The 22,728-nt window shown below is 34.1% G+C and overlaps 4 protein-coding genes across 5 annotated transcripts; 2 read left to right on the top strand and 2 right to left on the bottom strand.

Moving 5' to 3' along the window:
• Positions 1–684: 684 nt before the first annotated feature.
• LOC111461853 (protein SPEAR3-like) lies at positions 685–1,815 on the bottom strand. The gene is made up of 5 exons (XM_023105566.1): positions 1,551–1,815; positions 1,411–1,476; positions 1,183–1,250; positions 991–1,078; positions 685–910 (listed from the first exon to the last, which is right to left on the bottom strand). Exons 1-5 carry the CDS (start codon positions 1,773–1,775, stop codon positions 815–817), a joined length of 543 nt encoding a protein of 180 aa, XP_022961334.1. The 5' UTR covers positions 1,776–1,815; the 3' UTR covers positions 685–814.
• Positions 1,796–22,515, top strand: LOC111461848 (transcription factor bHLH68-like). Its single transcript, XM_023105557.1, has 10 exons — positions 1,796–1,830; positions 19,801–19,981; positions 20,059–20,422; positions 20,560–20,634; positions 20,878–20,943; positions 21,226–21,291; positions 21,568–21,630; positions 21,718–21,762; positions 22,004–22,048; positions 22,179–22,515. Coding segments are annotated over exons 1-10 (1,041 nt in total). The 5' UTR covers positions 1,796–1,829; the 3' UTR covers positions 22,314–22,515.
• On the top strand, positions 4,641–9,192 carry LOC111461841. 2 transcript variants are annotated; one of them, XM_023105536.1, is made up of 5 exons: positions 4,641–4,802; positions 5,246–6,969; positions 7,098–7,250; positions 7,495–8,212; positions 8,335–9,192. In XM_023105536.1, exons 2-5 carry the CDS (start codon positions 5,328–5,330, stop codon positions 8,969–8,971), a joined length of 3,150 nt encoding a protein of 1,049 aa, XP_022961304.1. In that variant the 5' UTR covers positions 4,641–4,802; positions 5,246–5,327; the 3' UTR covers positions 8,972–9,192. The 2 variants fall into 2 exon arrangements, with proteins under 2 accessions (XP_022961304.1, XP_022961305.1); XM_023105537.1 differs by having other exon boundaries at positions 4,643–4,802; positions 5,246–6,963.
• LOC111461851 (auxin-responsive protein IAA27-like) lies at positions 9,361–11,352 on the bottom strand. Its single transcript, XM_023105563.1, has 5 exons — positions 10,788–11,352; positions 10,485–10,714; positions 10,267–10,408; positions 10,110–10,171; positions 9,361–9,699 (listed from the first exon to the last, which is right to left on the bottom strand). The coding sequence occupies exons 1-5, from the start codon at positions 11,234–11,236 to the stop codon at positions 9,662–9,664; spliced, it is 921 nt and encodes a 306-aa protein (XP_022961331.1). The 5' UTR covers positions 11,237–11,352; the 3' UTR covers positions 9,361–9,661.
• Positions 22,516–22,728: the final 213 nt, after the last annotated feature.

The following is a 22,728-nucleotide window of genomic DNA, read 5'->3' as shown; positions in this document are numbered from 1 at the left end:
ATGGAAGACGGGAACGGGGATGCCATTCCCTACCCGTAATTTAAACAAAAAAAATCAAATTTTGGGACAATAGAGCATAAAAAAAATCCTTAGGTCACAGATGATTTATGGAATCTGTTAGTTGGGCATAATTGTATTAAAGTAATGTGTTTGAAGAAGGTGAGTTGTCTTGGGCATAATTATATAAAGGCGATACCCTAATTGAAGGAGAAGGAGAAGGCCTTCTACTTTTCTTCCTCAAACCTCAAAGCTGTGCATGATAGAAGATGTGTGTCTGTTCTTTTCGATCTTTATTTCTTTAGGCTGAGATCTCACCTATGTTTCTTTCGTTCGATTCAAACATTATCTAATCTCGTAATTGAAAGTGTATGTTTTATGTCAGTTAATTTGAGATGATTTGGTTGAATGAGTATGGATAGATCGAAGATTTAAAATCCTACCAGTTTCTTTGGCCACCAAATGTAATAGGAATAAATAGCTTTCCTATTAAAATGGTCTAGACAAAGTTTAGTTATAGTATGAAATAATGGAAAATTACCCAGAGACGTATAGAACCAACTCAAGGTTCTGGCTCGTTATTTAGACGCGTATATCTTAGTATGTTGTATAATTCGATTCATAGTTCCGAGAATGTAACAAAAAGATTCATGGGCATTCAACAAACATCACGTATATATATCAATATAACCTCAAATATTTTGATGCTTGTTAGAAATATAGTGTGTATGAAAACTTTAGTCTATGCACAAACATACATACAACAATAATCTCATGAGAGATATAAAAGGAAATAGGGAAAATGCTCTGAAGGGGTTTAGATTATTGAGAGTCTAAGTTCCAAGTCCAGTTCTTGGCTGTCACATGCTTCACAATTTTCACCCATTTCTTGCCTTCTGCTCTGTGCTGCCCACTGCACATAATCATCACTATCATACTCTAAATCACAACAACATAAAGGAAAGGCAGACCATAATATGGAGCTCACAGTACCTCTGCTTGTGGGTCTTGAAGATGAGATGTCATGTTTGGGTGTGCAAAATGTTGGGCTTCTAAGATGCCACCATTACTTGGATCCCATCTGTTCCCCACCAATCAAATCTTCTTACATTATTTCAAATTTGTTCATACCTTAAACGTTTGTAATTAAATTAAAGTGTTGCTTAATTAAGTGTATATAATGACCTTGCTCCTGTGCTATGCTGAGAATCACCATCTCTCACCCTCCTTCCTTCACATTCTCCAAACCCCATCTGCATTAACAGTTAAAGATCCCATTTTTATTACATTTTAATGTAATTTCTCCATAATTTTTGGAGGGAAAATGAAAAAATTGGTAAATAGTTTGGGATCTTGCTCTAGGGTTTTTAAACCTATAAGATAATCAACTAACCCCATAGTTAAGTTACTTACCATAACATACGGTGAGGAAGAACTAGACACCGGTGAATATCTATGGACGTTCGTTAGCTCATGTTCCTGAAATAATAATTAAAGTCAACTTAAATATAGCTCAACTGATAAATTGAAAAAGAAACTTTTAAAAGAGTTACGTTATTGAATGTATAAGAAGTGGGATGAAAAGCAGCAGAAGCAATTTCGCCATGCAATCTGATCTTCTCAAGCTGAGCAACTCCAAGTCCTCTCTGGGGCTGCCTTGGCTGCTTATCAGAGCCACCCTTCTTCCCTCGTCTCGACGAAGACGACGACGACGATGACGACGATCCAGTCCCTCGTTCGTTCCCCAAACTCGGCTCCCTATAATAACCACTCCCCATTAACAACAACTTCTTGAACCGAAGAAGAAGAAGAAGAAGAAGAAGAAGAAGAGGATTAGGTAAGGATCTGAAAACTGGAATCCTTTAAGCCAGTTTTTGAAAACAAATATATAAATAAATAAATAAATAAAAACGAATGATGCATAGCTGGATGAGATTGCGTTAAGATTTTGAGTGCATTAATAATATAATTTTAACTTTTAATATTATATATTCCTTGCAAACTTCATCTCTTTTCTTTCTTTTTCTTAATTAATTATTTATTTTATTTTCCATTTTAATACGCATTTTTCCGACTTTCTTGACTACAACTTGAAAGCGATCGTCTTAGATTTTCCTAATTTATTTAATTTCCCTCTAATTTATTTAATTTTATGTTAATGTATGCTCTTATTTCCCCCCCCCCCCATGTGCCACGTCATCCTACCAAAAACATATATATTCCCTCATGCTATTTCTTTATTTTCAAAAATATTTATTTAAGAATTGAAACTTAATATCTTAATGTTTTCATTCAATTTTTTATTTATTTTTTAATGAAATAAAATTGTTGGGTCATTAATTGCATGATTTAAGAATTGAAACTTTAAGCTGGATTAGTAAAGTTAAAATAGAGTACAAAACTTTTCTTACTTTTCACTTATTTATTTATTTTAGTCAACATTCAGTTATTTAATTAATGAATAATTATCATAGCTATAAAATATTTAAATGTTGAGACACTCAATCTTTCATTATTTATTATAACTTGCAAAATAATTATCATAACAAGTTTGAAAATTTATAATTTATAATTACTCCTCCTACCCTTCGATGCTTACCTAATCAATATTTAAGTACATCAATATTTACTTCACACCTCTTCCGATTTATTTTAATATTATAATCTGTTAAGAATGAAAAATAAAATTGAGAAAAGAATATTAAGATATAACATCTAAGATATATTCTATAACTAATATATTTTTTAAATATTATATTTCAAAATTAAAAAAAAGGACAAAGAATGATGGGACGTTTTTTAAAAGCAATGAATGGTATGGGGCAGAAAAAATAAAAATCTGGGTCCTAAGTTTTCACGTTTTATTTTCATATTCCGTTTGTGAATAATGATAATAATAATAATAATAATGTTAAATTTATAACGTAAATTAATGGGAGAAAAGGATAATCCAGCTGTAAGGGGTGTGTGTTGTTAATGATTAGGGAACCCTAATGCCAAATGGTGTATTAGATGACAAAGATCCTACAAATCTGATTTTGTAGCCCCCGAGGGATTGTCCTCCTTCATTATCAATTTTTAATTTATAATATATTATAAGAATTTATTATAAAAATAATATTAAAGAGACATAGAATAATTATTTTTTAAAAAAATGATTGGTTCATTGTGACATATATTAATTTCTCGTCATACGATGTTAGCTTATAAGATTAAATTTGTCTACCATATATATATGTGTGTAAGTATGTATTTGTGCGTTGGAAAGTAAAAAGATTTGGGGCTTTGAAAAGGGGAGCATGTGACTGACTTACCGAGCTTAATTCTCTACCTAATCCTCTAAACGATATCTTATTATTATTATTATTTTTTTAAGCGTAACAAATGTGAGATTAAAAAAAGTTAAATCACTAGAAAAAATTTAATTATATTAATACTTTAAGCGTAACAAATACGAAACATTCTATTATGATATCATATTAAATTATCAATTAATTAAAAATTTTAATTATATCAATACTTTAACTATAATATTAAATTTTCTAAATGTGGGTATGTCGCATTTTAATATTTATGGAGACGAATGGAAAATGGGTTTAAATTATTAAAAAAATGGGAACAAAATTATTTGGGAATGTGAAGTTATTGAACTTATGTAGATATGTGAATCTTGATTATTATTATTTTATATATATGTATGTGAAGTTAGGGTTTGGCATTAAAATTAAGTTTGGGACCACTCTGATTAAGCCTTGGAAAACAAGATTTAAGTGAAAGAAAATTGGTTTCAAATTTAAATAAATAAACAATTCAGATTTGAAGATATTAATGTAATTTTAAATAAAGAAAATGGAGTGTTTGATTTAATCTATAATTATGTGAGTGAGGGTGAGATTAATTAAAGGGCTGATTGGATTCCAAACGCTTTGAAACATTATTTAATTAATGGTTAATCGCCTAATTATGTATTTTATGATTAATTATGCTTTTTTGTTGTCCACACCTTATTTATTTCACAATCATTTTATTTTGCCTTTTCATGTTGTTCATAATCCGTACATAATACCCAAATTAATTACTTTCTCATTATCCAATCATCCATATTTAATTTTAACTGTGGTATTTTTTTGACTTTTATTTTCATATATAATATATTTAAGATAATTATAAAATACAAGAAGATACTATTATATTCCTCGCTTGGTTAGTTGCAATCTATTTAAATTTTAAAATATTTGTTTTCGGTTACGTAAATTTGAATATTAGCACAAAGCTCAACACGTGATTTATGAATATAAAATGGAAAGAAGATTTGAACTCTAATATCGTATTAAACCATTAATTAAATTTATGGACGTAATCAATTGTATAATGGTTTATAAAATGTGAAAAAAAAAATGTTTAGACTAAGTTTGTAATTTTAAAAGTTGAAAAGGGTAAATTTGTAATTTAAGTGAATTCGTCTCTTATCGAGTTGCTTCATTTGGGTGATCCAATGAACAGAAGAATTGAAACGGGCTTGAAGGATGGGTTGAAATTCAATACACAAATGACCCAATCTTGCAATCCAGACCGCCATGAACAGACCGAGAGAAGTGAAGATGGTCCATCAACGGAGCGTTCATGTAGGAGCCAGAGAACAATCGCTACCAGATAAGGATTTAAAGCAGCACCGTTCATTACCCTCACCATTATATTCATGGAATAGCTTCTTATCACACACTTCTCTCGCTATTTTCCTTTTGTTTCTCCCCATTTCCAACATTCCAAACCCACAAATTTTGTTTTCTATTACTCTTTCTCAGGTACTCAATTCTGTACTCTGCTCAAATGCCTCACTGCTTTTCTCTGCCTTCCTTGATTTCTCATTCCTACAAATTATCACTTAAATTTGTATGCGTATTCCTGTTCTTTCTGTTTTTGAGTTCGTCTTAGGAAATTGAGTTCTAATGCTTATGGAAGTTTCTGTTGGGAATGTCCACTTCTTTGGTATTTATCTGCTACGAATTATTTCCAATTCTCAACTCTAATTACTCCTGTTGCTCAATCACAAGGATAATTATGTTAGCCTAACTTTGGCGAGCTTTAATCATTCTTAATCTTAACCTCTGCCAAGCCATTCTCTTATTAAACGAATTCTTGATTTAGCTTAGATGTTGAGTATTTATGTGTGTTAATATGCCTCTCTGAAATTTGATCATGGAGAATTGTTGTGTGTAAATTGTGATGCTGTCAATGATGTTTGCAGAGGAAAACAAGGATGAAGAACTAACAACGGGAAGGGGCCCTTCTCCCTACACTTGATACGTTAGCTTTCTTGACATAACACGATGTCAGTAATAACTCCGTCTTCTATCACCAATGTTTCAGTTGTTCGTATAGCCAACCACACGGGGAAGAGCCATGGTTCAACAAGATTCACCTTTTCTAGAAACTCCACTAGAGATACACTTCATAACCAAAGATTTCTTTTACCCTTATCCACTTCTGTTAGGCTGTTTCCAAATTGTAGTAAAAATTTATTTTGTAATCATTGCCGTGGAATCCCAAGATTATGTGCTTCAGGAACTGAAGTGGCAGTGGAGGAGTCAGATTCATTGGTTTCTGGTGAAGAATCAAGTCAAAGCTCAGAACTTACATCTGGTGAAATCACAACAAATGAGAAAAGCCCTGTGAAATCAGATGCTGCTCCTACACAGTCAAAACGTTTGAGACCTGTGAGGAAGAGTGAGATGCCGGCTGTAAATAATGAGGAACTTATTCCTGGTGCAACTTTTACTGGGAAAGTAAGATCAATTCAACCATTTGGTGCCTTTGTTGATTTTGGAGCATTTACTGATGGCTTAGTACATGTATCAAGGTTGAGTGATAGTTTTGTTAAGGATGTTGCAAGTGTTGTTTCAGTTGGGCAAGAGGTGAATGTAAGATTGATTGAAGCAAATGCTGAGACTGGACGAATATCGCTCTCGATGCGTGAAAATGATGAAAGGAGAGAGTCTCCTGCTAGCAATGATAAACCTGGGTCTGCCAGAAGGGACACTCCAAAACCAAGAGGACCAAGGAGAAATGAGGTGAAGAAAAGCTCAAAGTTTGTCAAGGGGCAAGATTTACAGGGTACAGTGAAAAACATTACCAGGTCCGGTGCTTTCGTATCCCTTCCCGAGGGAGAGGAAGGATTCCTCCCCGTTTCCGAGGAAGCCTCCGAAGGATTTGGGAATCTTATGGGAAACTCTACTTTAGAAATTGGCCAAGAGGTCGATGTTAGGGTGTTGCGGATTGCAAGAGGGCAGGTAACTTTGACTATGAAAAAAGAGGAAGATAATGAAACGTTAGACGCTCAGCTCAATCAAGGGAAAGTTTATGCTGCAACAAACCCCTTCTTGTTAGCATTTCGTAAGAACAAAGATATTACTACATTTTTAGATGAGAGGGAAAATGTGGAGGAAGAAGCTAAAAAATCTGTGGTACAGAAGGTTGCAGAAATTGTAGAAGGGATGGTTGATGCAGATCAAACCCGAGCTGATGATTCCACCAAAGTGATAGATGATGTACTAAGTGATGACAAGGAGGAGGAAAGTCTGCCTTCTGTTAAAGATGATGAACCTGCATGTTCAGCTGATTCATATGCTGCGACTCTAGATGACTCGGAGAGTATATTATCTACATTAGAAGACGTAAAGCCCTCAGAAGACGAGCAATCTGAAGAGGTCCAGGTGGTTGAGGCTGCTCAACCTATAGATGGACCTGAGTTTGATGGGAAAGTAGTCGCCCCTGATGATGAAGCCAAAAAAATAGTGTCTTCAGAAAGTCCAGTTAGTGAAGAACTTGTGGCTAGTGAAGACAGTGTGGAGAAAGAAAGTGAGCAAAGCCAGAAAGATGTGGAAAATGAAATTATTTCTGCTTCTCCATCCGAAAAGGAAGCGGATAAACCAGAATCGGATTCGAATGGTAGCATCACGAACTTAGGTAAAGGTATAATTCTAGAAACATGAGGTTGAGGAAATTTTGGAAATGATAATCTGTATTTGCAATAATTCATAGAATAAGGAATAGCGTCATATGTATATGGCTAACTGTTGATCAAATCCAATCTTCTGTAGATCCAGCTCGTGAAGAAGTTGTTGAGGATCAAGCCGACATTCAAGCACCTGCTGAAAGCCCTGAAATCCTTTCATCTACACCAGTTATAGAAGAAAAGATAGGAACCGCTCCTGAGAACAATGCTGATCCTCCAGAAGAAGTTGCACCAAAAGGTTATTTTATGCTTCATTTAGGATGGTTCAAGATATTTGGTAGCTATTTGATGCTCAAAACTTTTATAAGTAGTCATGAAGGGTCATTAAAATAAGGGATATCACCCTGTATGGTTTTCAATCTAAGAATAACTGGTAGAGCAATTGAATGCTTTCACTTGATCTCCCATGTTGGCTTTACTTGATTGATGTTGGCCACCTGCAACCAGCTTTATTTAATCTTTGAGTGTCTGTTGTGTTGCAGCTGTGATATCACCAGGTTTGGTAAAGCAGCTTCGTGACGAAACTGGTGCAGGAATGATGGATTGCAAAAAAGCTCTGGCGGAGAGTGGAGGCGACATTGCTAAAGCTCAGGAGTTCCTCAGAAAGAAAGGCTTAGCAAGTGCAGAAAAGAAAGCTAGTAGAGCCACAGCTGAAGGAAGAATAGGTTCCTATATTCATGACGGTAGGATCGGAGTTCTAATAGAAGTGAACTGTGAAACAGATTTCGTCTCGAGAGGAGATATCTTCAAGGAGTTGGTTGATGATTTAGCAATGCAAGTTGCAGCATGCCCTCAAGTACAATATGTGGTTACTGAAGATGTTCCAGAAGAGATAGTGAACAAAGAAAGAGAGGCCGAGATGCAGAAGGAAGATCTTTTATCGAAACCCGAGCAGATCAGGTCGAGAATTGTTGAAGGACGGATAGGGAAGAGGCTTGAAGAGTTGGCATTGCTTGAACAACCATATATCAAGAATGATAAGGTGGTGGTGAAGGACTGGGTGAAACAAACTATTGCAACCATTGGAGAAAACATGAAGGTCAACAGATTTGTGAGATACAATCTTGGAGAAGGCTTGGAGAAGAAAAGCCAAGATTTTGCTGCTGAGGTAGCCGCACAGACAGCAGCTAAACCTGCTGCAACTCCAGCAGTCAAAGAGGAGCAGCCCAGTGTAGAGGAAGCGAAGGAAGCTGTTCCCAAGTAAGCGGCCTTCTCTTAATGTATCGTTTTCAGTGAGCTTTTCTGTTTACATTCCACTCTTGTAATGAAAGCTAAGACCTGTTCTCTTTGAACTGATACTAAAGTCAATGGCTGCATTATAGGGCTGCAGCTGTCGCCGTTCCTGCAGCGCTTGTTAAGAAACTCCGAGAAGAGACCGGAGCAGGAATGATGGACTGTAAGAAAGCCCTGTCTGAAACTGGTGGGGATCTAGAGAAGGCACAAGAGTATCTAAGAAAGAAAGGCCTCTCGAGCGCGGATAAGAAGTCTAGCCGTCTAGCAGCTGAAGGAAGAATTGGATCCTACATTCATGACTCCCGTATTGGTGTTCTAATTGAAGTGAACTGTGAAACCGACTTCGTGGGGAGAAACGAAAGATTCAAAGAGTTAGTTGACGACCTCGCAATGCAGGTTGTGGCATGTCCAGAGGTGCAGTATGTGTCCATAGAGGACATTCCAGAAAGCATTGTTAAAAAAGAAAGAGAACTTGAGTTGCAGAGGGAGGACCTTCAGAAAAAACCAGAGAACATAAGGGAGAAAATAGTTGACGGGCGGATTTCCAAGAGGCTGGGAGAACTTGTGCTTTTAGAACAACCGTTCATTAAGGATGACAGTATTTTGGTCAAGGACTTGGTAAAGCAAACTGTTGCCTCTCTTGGTGAGAACATAAAAGTTCGTAGATTCGTTCGTTTCACCATTGGCGAGACGGTCACAAATTCGAGCGAGAAATCCAAACCATGAACCGAGAAAAACAGAATACCTACCGAGCATTGAGGCAAAGCTAGACATGAAATCATGGTAGCAGTAGAGAAGAATGTGAAGCCAAGGTAAAACTTTGTGTGGAAAGAAACTTGAATGTTCATTTTCCTCTCGTTTTTTTTGTAGCAAAGAGTTGAGTTTTCCTGAAACGCTGCTTGGTAGCATCATTTTGATCTAAAAGATTATAAAAGCTTCATTCATATAATTCTCTGCTTGGTTATCATATTCATTTATTTCACATCATCTGAATTGTTTGAATCCTCGTTTATAGTTTTTACTTCGTTTAGAACGACCTTCTAAGTACTTATAAACGAAATGGACGAATGTAAAAGGTATCAGTATAATCTGAGTCTCTTTTGGAAGGGTGAGAATTGGCACAGCAAACAAACCATTTACAATAGAAAGAGAAGTGTAGCCACAACAACCAAAGTAGAATCACAAACTAAGAAACTGTGAATCGTCCTATAGAAAATCGTCTTTGCCAACAAACAAGTTATCTTGATACATCAACTCTCCAATATTTAGAACTCATGCACAGAGAAGAAGAAGGAACAATACTCGTAAAGATTCTCTCGATCGATCTAAGCTTTCAGTAGGCAGATTATACGTTATCTTCAAACATCATTTGCTCTAACGTGCATGATTGATGCATCGATATGGCAGAAGTGTTTGCTAGTTACGATTTCTGCACTTCTCCATGGCCCTTGGAGCTGCAAGGAAACGAAAAGAGAGAAAAGGGGAATCTTTTACTAATGGGTCACACTAGAAAGGAATTTTTTCTGATTCTATCTTTATAAGACATTGCTCAATCCATATCAGGAATTAGCATCCTTGTAATGGAAAATGACCTAAGCATCCGATTATGATGAACCTTGAAGAAAGATCCGATCATAATGGAATTTAAACTGCTGTGTTTTTATTTGTTAGATCTTTTTCTTTATGAAAATGAGAGATGCTAAGTAATGTTGATCAAAAGAAAAGGGTTTTGAAGTGGACAGATAATGATGGTAACTAAGAGAGCACTAAACAAAGGCCAAGATTCTCAAATGCTTATAATCATGGAGGTGAAGTCCCACTAAACTTGTCTGATAAATTTAGTAAAGTCCATAGCAGAGCATACCTAACCCAATTGCTTCTGAACTCTTCATGATCCTCATCCTTGTGCAAGATTCAGTGAACATCCTATTATGTAACAACAAGATGATTACTATGAAACCTTCTTTTAGCAGTCATTTAGAGATTGAAACGAGGTTTTGTTGAATGAATAATGAACTTACTCCCATGGAACATCACCAACCAGCATCCAATCACCATCCTTATCTTCATAGGTGAGTACATATTCAGAGCCATGGAGCAGATCCATCAATCGGCTCTCATTTAATGCATCCCGGTTTGGGAATCCATTTGAGCCACAATGACCTGACATAACAAAAACCTTGCTTGAAAGCCAAATTTAAACACTTAAGATGTGCAGGAGTAGCTTGAAAGAGCATACCAATTGTGAAGCTGCTAAACATTTTCTCGAGGGCTGATGAGAGGTCCACATAGCTTCCATAGGTTTTCAGATCAACTTTCCTGAGGTATGGTGCGCCATCCATACTTACCTTCACATAAAGGCAGCCCGATCCCGACTTACCCTCTGCATCCTCTGTAGTTTTAGGAGACTGTGTTGCCATGGAATTCTTACGGAACGAACGAATTGGTGGCCATCCTACAACTTGTGCCCTGTACCAGACGTGATAAAGGACTTGAGATTTTTCTAGTAAGAAGACAAAATCAGAAATGGAAGAAGACATACTTGGCAGCAGGGGCAGAGAGCTGAGGCTTTTCCTCATGCAGTGGCTTGGCCGACGGAGAAATACCATCTTTAACACCGGAGACAGCCGAAACAGGGGGTTGAGTCTTATTTTCATTAACGCCTCTGGGAGAGAACAGACCCCCATTTTTGGGGGAATCGGCTTCAGATCCGGCAGAGGTGGGCAGAACCCACTTAGCAGAAGCTCTGTCAATGGCAACAGAGAAGCCCCTCTTAGCCCCGGAAATGGAGGTTTTGTGAGGGTACCCATTATTGTCGTCAAGCCCATCGTGCCTCTCCGGTGACTCGGACCCAGGTAGGCCTAACCTGAGTTCAGTAGCCTTAAGGTTCAAGCCAGCAGAGTTGGGTCCATCGGAGGAGGTTTCAGAGGTTTCCAGGGAAGGAATAGACTCTGTTAAGCCTATGTAATCATGTTCTAAGGGTGTAGACATGAGAAAGAGATGAAAGTCAAGATGAATATACAAAAAACATGAACACAGAGCAGAGATTGGATGGAAATGGAAGAGAAGTGAAGGGAAAAGAACAGAGAGAAAGAAGGCAAATAAATAAAGAAAGAAACAGAGAGAGTAGCAGGAAAGGCATCGTAAAAGAGAAAAAAAAAAAAAAGGATTTTATATTTAAATTATTTATAATAGGATGTAGCTTTTTGTGGGGAACCACCCCGACAAGTCACAGAAAGTCTCCGTCCACCTTTCCCAAATTGCCCTTTTCTTTAATAAAAAAAGAAAATTCCTTCTGTGAGCTTATGGGGTTGTGCCTTTTTTTCTTCATCTCTTTATTACCCCAAACCCCATGAAACTGGAAAACAAAGAAAAAACCGCTAACCTGCGCCGAGGGACAGCATTAAAACAGTGCAAATTGAAAGCAGCGTTACAGGGGAAGGAATGCGGAAAAGGATAGCACGGGGCAGATTGTGTAAGAACTCGCCAGATTTTCAAGCCCCATCACAAGATTGTTTTGGCCGCTTTGTTGTCTGCAACAGATCAAATTTAAATATATATATATTTATAGTGGACGTTAGAGGAACACTATTCTCCACAATGGTATGATATTGTCTACTTTGAGCATAAACTCTCGTGACTTTACTTTGGGCTTCCTCAAAAGGTCTCACACCAATAGAGAAAGTATTCATTGACTATAAACTCATGATTATTCTCTAAATTAGTTAACGTGTGACTTTTATCATCCAACAGCAAAAAATAAAGGAATTTTGAGAAAGCCGCTCACATTAACACACGCTACCCATTTAGGGTTTAGGGTTTAGAGCGATTCAGAGTTTAAGATTTAGGGTTTAGGGTTTAGAGTGATTCAGGATTTAAGATTTAGAGCGATTTAAAGGTTTAAGATTTAGGGTTTAGAGCCATTCGTGGCTTAAGATTTAGGGTTTAGAGCAATTTATGGCTTAAGATTTAGGGTTTAGGGTTTAGAGCAATTTATGGTTTAAGATTTAGGGTTTAGGGTTTAGGGTTTAGAGCGATTCAGAGTTTAAGATTTATGGTTTAGGGTTTAGAGTGATTCAGGATTTAAGATTTAAGGCAATTTAAAGGTTTAAGATTTAGGGTTTAGAGCAATTCATGGCTTAAGATTTAGGGTTTAAGGTTTAGAACAATTTAGGGTTTAGAGCAATTTAGGGTTTAAGATTTAGGGTTTAGGGTTTAGAGCGATTCAGGGTTTAAGATTTAGGACTTAGATCGATTCTTGGTTTAAGATTTAGGGTTTAGGGGGTAAGGGATGTTTTTCATACACCAATTCTTCCTCCAATTTCTGCAATTAACCACTTTTTTTTTTTTTTTAATATTAGAATTTTGAAAGGAAAAAAAAGGTGGTGGAAAGGGAAGTAACCGGGAAAGGATGGGTTGGTGGGGGACAAAACGGCGTTATGTTGTGAAGTCTAAACCACCACCCTCCCCGTTATATCCCCCTTGCCACCCCACCCAAAATAACACCATTGTTTTTTAATTAATTTGGAGAGAAAAATAAAAATAAAAATAAAGGAAAGGAGGGAGGACCCAGAAAGGAATGGGGTGGGGCCAACGTGTCAAGAAGTGGGGCCAGGAAGGCAGTATAAGTAGAAGTGATAGTGTCGTGTCATGGAGCAGTGTCTGAGCTGGATGGCCACAACCACCCACCCAGCTTAAGATGGATGGATGGATGGATAGGCAGATATAGTTTAAACAGTGAAATGATATAAGAGTGGGTGTCAATTTCAGAGGCTTAGAGGAGACAACATGAATCGCACTTCTCCACTTGTTATAAAACCCAAAAACCCTCAACTTTAATTTAATTACTTCTTAATTCAAAATAATGATGACTTTAATTACTTAATTACCCCCCACTCCAACCAAAGATGCTTCATATTATTGAGAATATATCAGTCATACTCACATGTCTTGTGTTCTCTTCTTATTGTATCATCCAATTTTGTTACATTTTAATGTTTATATAATTCATATGTCAATTACTAATCTTATGCTATACATATATAAAAGTTAGAATAATGTGTGTTTGTGACTGATTTGGTATGGTAATATGGGAGTACTTGGCAGTTGCAACCTATCAAAGTGTTGAGTGGGACCATTATTTGAGCTTATCAATTATTAGGGTCTTGTCTCGTCTCGTCTACTCTTTGATTTGACCATGTTGCTTTATGTTTCTCAAACGATTAATATCATTCTTTTTTAATATGTTTTTCTTCTCAACCACACACTAATTAGAATGTTTTTCTTTTATTCTATGACTTCAAATTTTTAATAACGTAACTAAAGGTATATATACTTTTGTAATTGGAAAGGGAAATAAAATATTTTTTTATAAGAGTGTGAAAATCTCTCCCCACCCATTTTAAACTGGTGAGTCTAATAAATTATAATGCCGACAATGTTGAGGAGGAGAGCTGTAGTTTTAATTTTTATATGGGAGAGAGTAAGTGCGTCCCATGGCAATTGGCAATGGGATAACACAAATATTTATGATTATAAAATGATTGGGAAAATATTGTATTTACCATTTAAAAAAAAACACACCATTTCAATGCAAGCAATTAAAACTGTGTTTCTAGGCCATATTGGGCAATAAATAAAAATCAATTTTATCTAAATTTATTAAAAAAATGTATTATTCATAATTAATTTTAAATATAGTACAATGAAACAAACTCGTAATAAACATGTTTTTTTTTTAATAATAAAAAAAAAATTGGGAATGATTTTAAAGAAAGACTTGTAAAGTTTGGTTTTGTGAGTGCGACATCTGACAACCTGATGCGACCGTTCCCTCCCAAACAAATTATTCCATTTTATTAGCCCTCACCAATTTTGTACATCCACACCTATAAATAAATACTAATTATTACACTTTACCCTAAATATATTTTCTTTTAATACAACCATTTTTTTTATTTTTTATTTTTTATTTATTTGTTTAGTTCAATAATGAGAGAATATTTATATTATTCTCTTCCTTGAGACAATAAATATGGAACAAGCTTAGGATTGTGATTTATTTTTACTTGGGCCGATGAAGGAAACTATTATGGGCTTTTCGGCATCATAGGCCCATAAGTCCATGGCGAAATTCAGCCCATAGGGTCGGCGGGAATGCTCCCTAGGATTTTCAATTAAATTATATAAACTTGTTATTATGTAAAATGAAAAAAAATTAAAATACAATTTTAATTCTTTTCAAAAAATATATATAATTTAATTCTACAACTATTAACTTCCATACTAATATTTAATAAATAAATAAATAAATAAGGTTGGTGTCTTGAATCACAAAAAAAAAAAAATAATAATAAATAGACTTTTAAGTCTTAAATACTTTAAAGGAACAAAACAAAAAAAATCATATATCTTAAAATACCACCTTTTCTTTTTAAATGAAAGATCACGTGTTAAACTCATTTCATGTATAAATAGAGAGATGACACATTAATTATTATGGGTACCACCAACTACTGCCCTCCATTTTAATCCCAATTAATATTTTATTCTTAATACTAAAACTTTAGATAAAAAAATCAATTTTATTCTTAAATATGAATTTCCGATTTAAATCAGATTTATATGTATATCAATTAAACTCATGAGCCAATCAATTTAAACTATTTATTAATATTACATTTAAAAATATTTATGCAATAATTATTATATTTGTATATACTTCTATAGTTGTCTAATGAATAAAATAAAAGACAATTAAAAATGATTGTATGAGATTAAAAAAAGAACGCAATGAAAAATTAAAATGATTTGTTTATAGTACATTAATCGTGTTATTATAAAAAACTTATAATATAGATATAGACGTAAAAAGAAAGTACTTAATCCTTCTATGCCTTTTTTATCTTCCTATAAATTAATTATATATTAATAAAGTTATGTATTGGTAATGATTAATTAGAGACCACAAACTTTCTACCTTTTTATAATCTTTAATGAAATGAATTTACCAAACAGCCCTTTGACTATATGAGTCACTCAATTCAGCTTGTTTTAACCAAATTTATAATTTTAAAATACATGGTATTTATAAATTTTAAAAATTTGTATTTTGCTGGCGTGAGGAAGACGCAATACTGAGGTAATAGAAACATATAGTATTTAAAAAACGAGGAACAATACTGAATTAAAAAATATATATATATATATATATAACACAGATTAGTAATTAGTGGAAAATTGGGGGGTTAAAAAAATATAGAAATGACAAAGGAGGGCTGAAGTTGTTAGGGGTCGGCGTCCATTGGTTTTTTGGGAGTGGAAAAGAGGGGAAAGGGCATAGAGTAGTGGGCCTTCTTGTTGGGCCCACTCCCACTTTAGCGGGTAGTACTGTCCAAAAACTTTTGGGTCCTTTTCACGCGTGGGGAGCCCACAATCAATATTTAGTTTTTATTTATTTTTATTTTTTTAAAATAATTTTTCAAAAAAGGAACCAAATATATAATCATAGTTAAATGTAGAGAGGGACAAGGAGAGCCTAATACAGAAAGTCGGCAAGTCTCTACACCCATATGGACTTGGACGGTGATGGCACCCGGGCCCATAAACCCACCTCTCGCTTTTAACATGGAGTTGAGATCAAAGCATCGACCTTTAAAATAATAATTATTTTTTAAATTTTAAACTACGATCCCATTTAGAATTAATATAATTTGATATACTGTTTAAATGTTTTTTTAGTAATTTTTTTTAAATATTAGGATTAAAAATAAAAAAATTGCAAATTTAATGAGACGGAGACAATTTTTATTTTTTATTTTTTATTCTCGTATCTTCTTATAATTTAGGTACAAGTGTAAAACCAGAATCCTATACCATACTTTCAACTTACTACACATGGAATATATATTTTTAAGAGAATAAAAAAGGGCGAAAATTGATTAAAATGAAATAAAACATTTAATTTAACTAAACAAGGGAATATAATGGGAAAATGGATTAAAATAAAATTAGGGGACAGATGTGGGGATCTGATAGGTGGGTGGGGGTTGCTCGTCTTCTTATGTTTCGGATTTACCCAAACCCATAAAGTTCTGCTGGTTAACCCTCACGTGAGCCCCCACGTGACCCATATTTTCCTCACATATTCCATTACCTCTATTTTTTACTCTGAAGTAATTATTAGGTATTTTTATTTTATTTTATTTTGAAGGACTAAATTTTAAATTTGTTAAAAATATATGAAATAAAGTAATATTTTAATTAGGATGACTCTGGAGTTATGAGAGAGAAGAAATTATTGTCGATATTAATGATTAATTAACAAAAAGGGAGAATGATTAAGGAATAGTTTAAGAAGTAAGATACGGGTTAAGATAATTCCGTTGTCTGTGTTAAACCCTTTTAATATCTATATTAATAAATCAAATAATTAATATAAATATTTTCTTTTAAAAAAGAAAAAAAATGAAGTAACTTTTTCACCATGACCAAAACTGTAAAAACAATATTGACCTACTTTACCACCTCATTCTAACCCACCTTCATTTAATGGTTTTTCAACAACGCACACTTTTAGGTTTCTTCTTTAGTTCAAAACTTTTTATATTTATAAATAATAAAATTAGTCCAAGATATCATTAAATATTAGTTTGTATATAAATTATTATTATTTAATTTGTGGACGTGTTTTATGTTAAAAAATATATAATTATTATTTTGCAATATTCTATAGTTTACAATACATTATATAATATAAATTTTAATTTTACAAAAAAAGGATTGAAATTATAATTTGAAATACTATTTATATATTATATATTAGAATTTAACAAATATGGTTTAAGTATAAAAATACCATATTCATAAGTTTTGAACCCTTCAAAATTCGACCTATACCAAATCTCGATGCACACTCGATACAATACTATAATAATAATAATCAATAATAACAATATGGGTCCCACGTCAATTCGTTTGTAAATCAATTAGCTAAACCTATATAATGGAAGGTTAGGGTACAAAAATGGGTGTAGATATGGGGTTCCAAGTTAGGCAATTTATATAAACAAGGGTACAAATTTGGAGCTTTAATTGTCATGTTATGATAAAAAAAGAACAAAGCTTGGAAAAAGGTGGTTGTGGTGTAGATGCCTTATGAATTGGGAAATAAAAGACTTTTTTTTTTTTTTTTCCAAATTATAAAATTATATAAGTTTATTAAATATTTATTAAACTAATTTTAAAAATGATTTTATATTGGGGCAATATTATTGATTTTTTTAATCCAGTTTCAAAAAATAAAATAAAATTAAAAGCGTGCACGCAAAGGCAATAAGTGAATTTGGTGTTTGAAGAACATAACATCATATTTTGTGGGGTTTGGATTATTTTGGATCAACTTTGCTGTGTTTTAGACAAATGTCGGATCCAAAACTCTCACTTTAATTTGCTTTTCAAATTTTCATTATTATTTATAAAAGGAATTAATAAATGTATAAAAAAATGCAATCTTGGGATCATAAACTAGGGAGAATAATGGAGTAATTCAGGGAGAATTTTAAGTAATTTTTTATTTTATTTTTTTCTTTAGGGCATGTGATGGCAGGAATCCGATGATTCACCACGACAGCATCAAACAAAATTTTACACGTTTTTTCATGGCTGGAATAATATTGAACTTCAACAAAACGACATGTCGGGCGCCTCAAAACGCCTCGGTTCCATTTTTAAGAAAATTAAAATGAATTAGGACACTTTGGAACCATGCGTGCTGGTAGAAATATCATCGAATTTCGTTCGTGTCGGATTCAAAATTCTTTTTTTTTTTCTTTTTTTTTTTATAATTTGTATCAGACAAAAATAACCATGAATTTATGGATCCATTATGTTGGTCGGTGATAAGGGTTTTGTTAATTCAAAATCATTTTTTTTAAAGTTAATTAATCCAATAATAGAGACCACATGTGAGGTGTGACATATACATATATAAGAAGATTTTCCCATGCTTTATCATACCTTCAATTAAAATATTAATCTCAGTGATAATAAATAAATACATTTAGAATATAAACAAACCACCGAGAAAAATATCGTATTGTGTGGAATGATTTAAACAATCTTATTCCTCTTAATTATCTAATATGTATGCATAAAAAAAAGTTAGAGGATAACTGTAACGGCCCGAGCTCAATGCTAATAGATATTACTTTTTCGAGCTTCTAAACATGTTCATTAGAGAGAGATTTTTACCCTCATATTTTGTCATCTTCTCCAACTGATGTGGGATCTCACTTATAATAATATCAATATCCAAAAAGATTTCTATCTCTATTTGCTAGATTATAACATTACTTTCTTAAATTACTATCCAAACGTGTTTCAAAATTTTCTCTAACGGAATTTTTTAAAACTATTTTCCACGAGTGGAGTCAGAGGGTTCAACAATGTCGTTCATTCCAATTTACCGGTGAGGATTGTTGAAGTCTTATATTAGCTAATTAAAGAAAAGGTCATGAGTATGTAAGCGAGAGACGATATCTCCATGGGTAAGAGGAGAAATCAAACCCAAATTTTAGCTGGCCGACTTATCCGAGAGTCAGAGTAACTACCACGAGACTACGTCACCTTATGAAAATATAAAAAAGAAAATAGGATTATGGAAATGAGAGAGAATATGGAGGGAGAGAGTGAAGACAAGGAGGAGAATGTTAGTTATGGTCAGACATAGGAGAGAGGCAAAAAACGAAAAGGAATATATTGATATCCATAGAGACTTAGGGTTTACAAATAATGGAAGATGTAGTTTTTTACTCAAACAGCCGACAAAGATTTTTGCGGTACGGACAACACACGAACTCCTTAAACTACACAAACTCCGTGAATATTTGTCACGGGCATTTTTTTTTTTAAAATAATTTTTGAATGATATGAAATGAATTACTTCTAATCTTATGCCTTTTGTATTATTCATAATAATTAACTTTTACATATTACCCACAATAACCAAGTTTATCATCATGGTGTACCCAACAAAACCTTACCCTTTAATAATTCAATTTACATATCATAAAAGAAATTAAAAAATGTATTGTAAAGACCCAAGTACACTGCTAGCATTCCCCTCAAGACTTTAAAACGCATAGGTTAGGAAAAGATTTCCATCCACCCACTCTTTCCTTTCTCCAATCGATGTGAGATCCTCGCCAAATCCATCCCTTTGGGTTCCAACGTCCTTACTTGCAAATTTTAAAACTTTAAAAACGCGTCTATAAGAAGGTTTCTATGGCCTTATAAAGAATGTTTCGTTATTCTCTTCAATCAACGTGGAACTCTAATAGTAAGTTTGTTGTCCACTGAGGTCAGAGATAAAGTGAAAGGAGAAGAAAAAGCAAGGAAATAAAGATAAAAGAGAGGTTAATAAAGAAGGAAGAAAAAGAAAGAAAAGGAGAGAGAGAGAGAGAGAGAAGAGAATATAAAGACAAAGGTTGTGTCTGAAACTCCATGATTATTCAAAATCTCTCTGAAAATTCAAAGCTTCTCTGGTAAGGCCTTGTTGAAGAAGAAGAAGAAGATGAACATAGGGGGTTTGCAAAGCTCAGTTATGCAACAGATGATGATGGGTTCAGAAAACCCTAATTGGTGGAATTCAAATAATCACTCTTCACTTCCTTTTCCTTCTAATTCCTTCTATCACCTTCAACACCACTTTCCAGATTCTTGGAGCCAACTTCTCTTGTAAATCTCTCTCTCTTTCTCTCTCTCTCTTTTAAATTTTAATCCTTTTTTACTTGATTATGTTTTTTATTATAAAGGGGCGATGTGGTTGGTGAAGAGGATCAAAAGGGTTGTATGCCAATGTTTCAACAAGCCAAGAAGTTGGAGGATTGGGGTGAAGAGACTTTGAATGGCAAAGTTGATGTCAAGAAAGACCACTCACCTCATTCCATCAACTATGTCTATGGACACGGCGGTGTTGGTGTCGGTGTCGGTGTCGTAGGCGACGATTATCAATTGGCTCCTAAACAAAACTGGTCCCCTATGATACCAGCTTCTTCTCCTCACTCATGTATCACAACTTTCAGTAGTAATATGTTGGATTTTTCAAATAATAACAATAACAAGTCTCCTGCTCATCATTCCCGCCCTACGCATCCTCAACCAGATCGCTCTTCCGAGGTTAGTACACAAATCATTTATGTCATGTTCAAAATTTTAGTATCGGGGTTTGGAAGAGACCCTTCAGAGACAAAATAATTAGTATCAACTTTGAATATAGTTCAATCGTAATTGATTTTGAGTTTGTGTTTGTTTAGTGTAACAGCAATCCAAGGGGTGGGGCAATGAAGAAATCGAGGGTTGAATCCTCTTCAAACCAAACTAGTTTGAAGGTAAGAATCAAAATCCACAAAAACAAAAGGAACAAACTAAAAAACCAACCCACATGGACATACAAATTGAACTAATTAATTGTCGTTCTTACTTGTCCATTTCTCCTCTCTTGCTGATTCTTAATACTAAATTGAACTAATTACACCATGTTTTTCCTTCTTTTACCATAGAATTACATGTGCTGCTTAGATTATTAATGCTTCTTTTTGGTAAAAAAAAAAAAAAAATTATTAATTACCCAGGTTAGGAAGGAAAAATTGGGTGACAGAATTACAGCTCTCCACCAGCTTGTTTCTCCATTTGGGAAGGTAAAAACTAATACCCCCACAGTAATTTGATTCGTTTTAGGGATTAATTACTGAATTAGAAAAAAGAGAATTACTTTTGATAATAATACAAACTTTTTCTTTGCCAAAGTCTTGAGAATGAGCTGTTTGTTCAAACCTTATGGACCCAGAAAAACAAAATAAAATAAAAAAATAAATATAGAGTTATTTAATTTTGATTAAATATTCAATTTAAGGCAAAAAAATATATATGAATTTGGATGGTTGTGGCGTGAAGCTGAGGTTGTCTTTTATTTTGTACAGACTGACACAGCTTCAGTTTTGTTAGAAGCTATTGGCTACATCAGATTCCTTCATACTCAAATTGAGGTGATGTTTCTTCTTCCATCTTCTTTTTCTTTTTCTTTTTTTTTTTTTAATTTCATATGAACACGATGAACATATACATGTCGAGGATTATTGGGAACGAGTCGCATCTTAATTAATTGAGTGGAAGATCATGGACTTACAAGTGAGGAATACTATCTCTATTGGTACGAGACCTTTAAGGAAGCTTAAAGCACAGCCATGAGAGCTTGTGCTCAAAGTAGACAATATCATATTACTGTAGAGAGTCGTAATCTTTCATTTTTGCATTGGATTTAGGCCCTCGGTTTGCCTTACTTGGGCAGTTCTTCGGGAAGTACGAGGCAGCAAGAACAACATTCTGTAAGAAATAATTCTCAACTTCCAAAAATATACAAAACCCATTTCAAATTTATGGACAAATTTTGTTTTTTTTTATAAATTTTGTAGGTTCCAGGAGAAAGAAATTGTATGTTTCCTGAGGACCCTGGCCAGGTGAGGTTTAAATATAATACATATAATTTTTCCTTTTTCAAAAGGCTACGCTACTTGATCGTACATTCTTAATTGGTAAGGAATCATAAAGTATCCAACTTTATTGACTTGAAATGATCCAAGGTTTTAATAACTATATACATTCTCATTACCCTTGTTTCTTAATCAATAAACTTTCTTAAAAACACCAAATTAATCGGCTTTATTCACCGGTTTTCTCTCATGTTATTGTTTTCACTAGCTCTTGAACGACAACGGCTTGAATAAGAATGGAGTCTCTCACCAGGTTGGTTCACTGCTAATAGATATTATCAGTTTTGGTCTTGACTTGCATGTAGATATTAATTTTTCGTTGTTGAATGTATGGAATTGGTCAGGTGGGTCTAATAAAAATTTGAACTTTAATTTGTTTTTAGGAGGAAGAGGGAGAGAAGGATCTGAGGAGTAGAGGGTTATGTCTGGTTCCAGTATCCTGCACCCTGCAAGTTGGGAGTGAGAATGGAGCAGATTATTGGGCTCCGACGTTCGGCGGTGGTGGCGGTTTCCGGTAGACGGTGGTGGTGGTGGTGGTGGTGGAAGAATGAAGATGGAGAGAGGTACATTATGAAAGTGATATCATCATGAGCAGTCACTCTGCTAAAGAAACCAAAGGCTGATTGCTCATGATGCTATTCAAACATACTCCAACCTCAGAAATATTATACCAACAGTGTTGTAGCAGATGCCTTTCAAAATCTAATCTTTTCTTAGTAATTGTGGGTTTTTTTTTTTTTTTTTTAAATCTTAGTTTATAATTAAAATGTTAATTATTATTATGATGTTTTGATTATCCCCCTTCATAATTTGGCTACTCTCTTTCAGCATTATAAATGAATTAAATACACTTCTAAACGCTTTCTTTTTCGAGTCATTCGATCTAAAACTGCTCAACACTGAGAACTTAATCCACTTGTCACAATCGCTCTC

The sequence above is a fragment of the Cucurbita moschata genome, unplaced genomic scaffold, assembly GCF_002738365.1.
Source record: "Cucurbita moschata cultivar Rifu unplaced genomic scaffold, Cmos_1.0 Cmo_Scf00025, whole genome shotgun sequence".
Lineage (NCBI taxonomy): Eukaryota > Viridiplantae > Streptophyta > Magnoliopsida > Cucurbitales > Cucurbitaceae > Cucurbita > Cucurbita moschata.
This window is presented reverse-complemented; position numbering and strand designations above follow the sequence as displayed.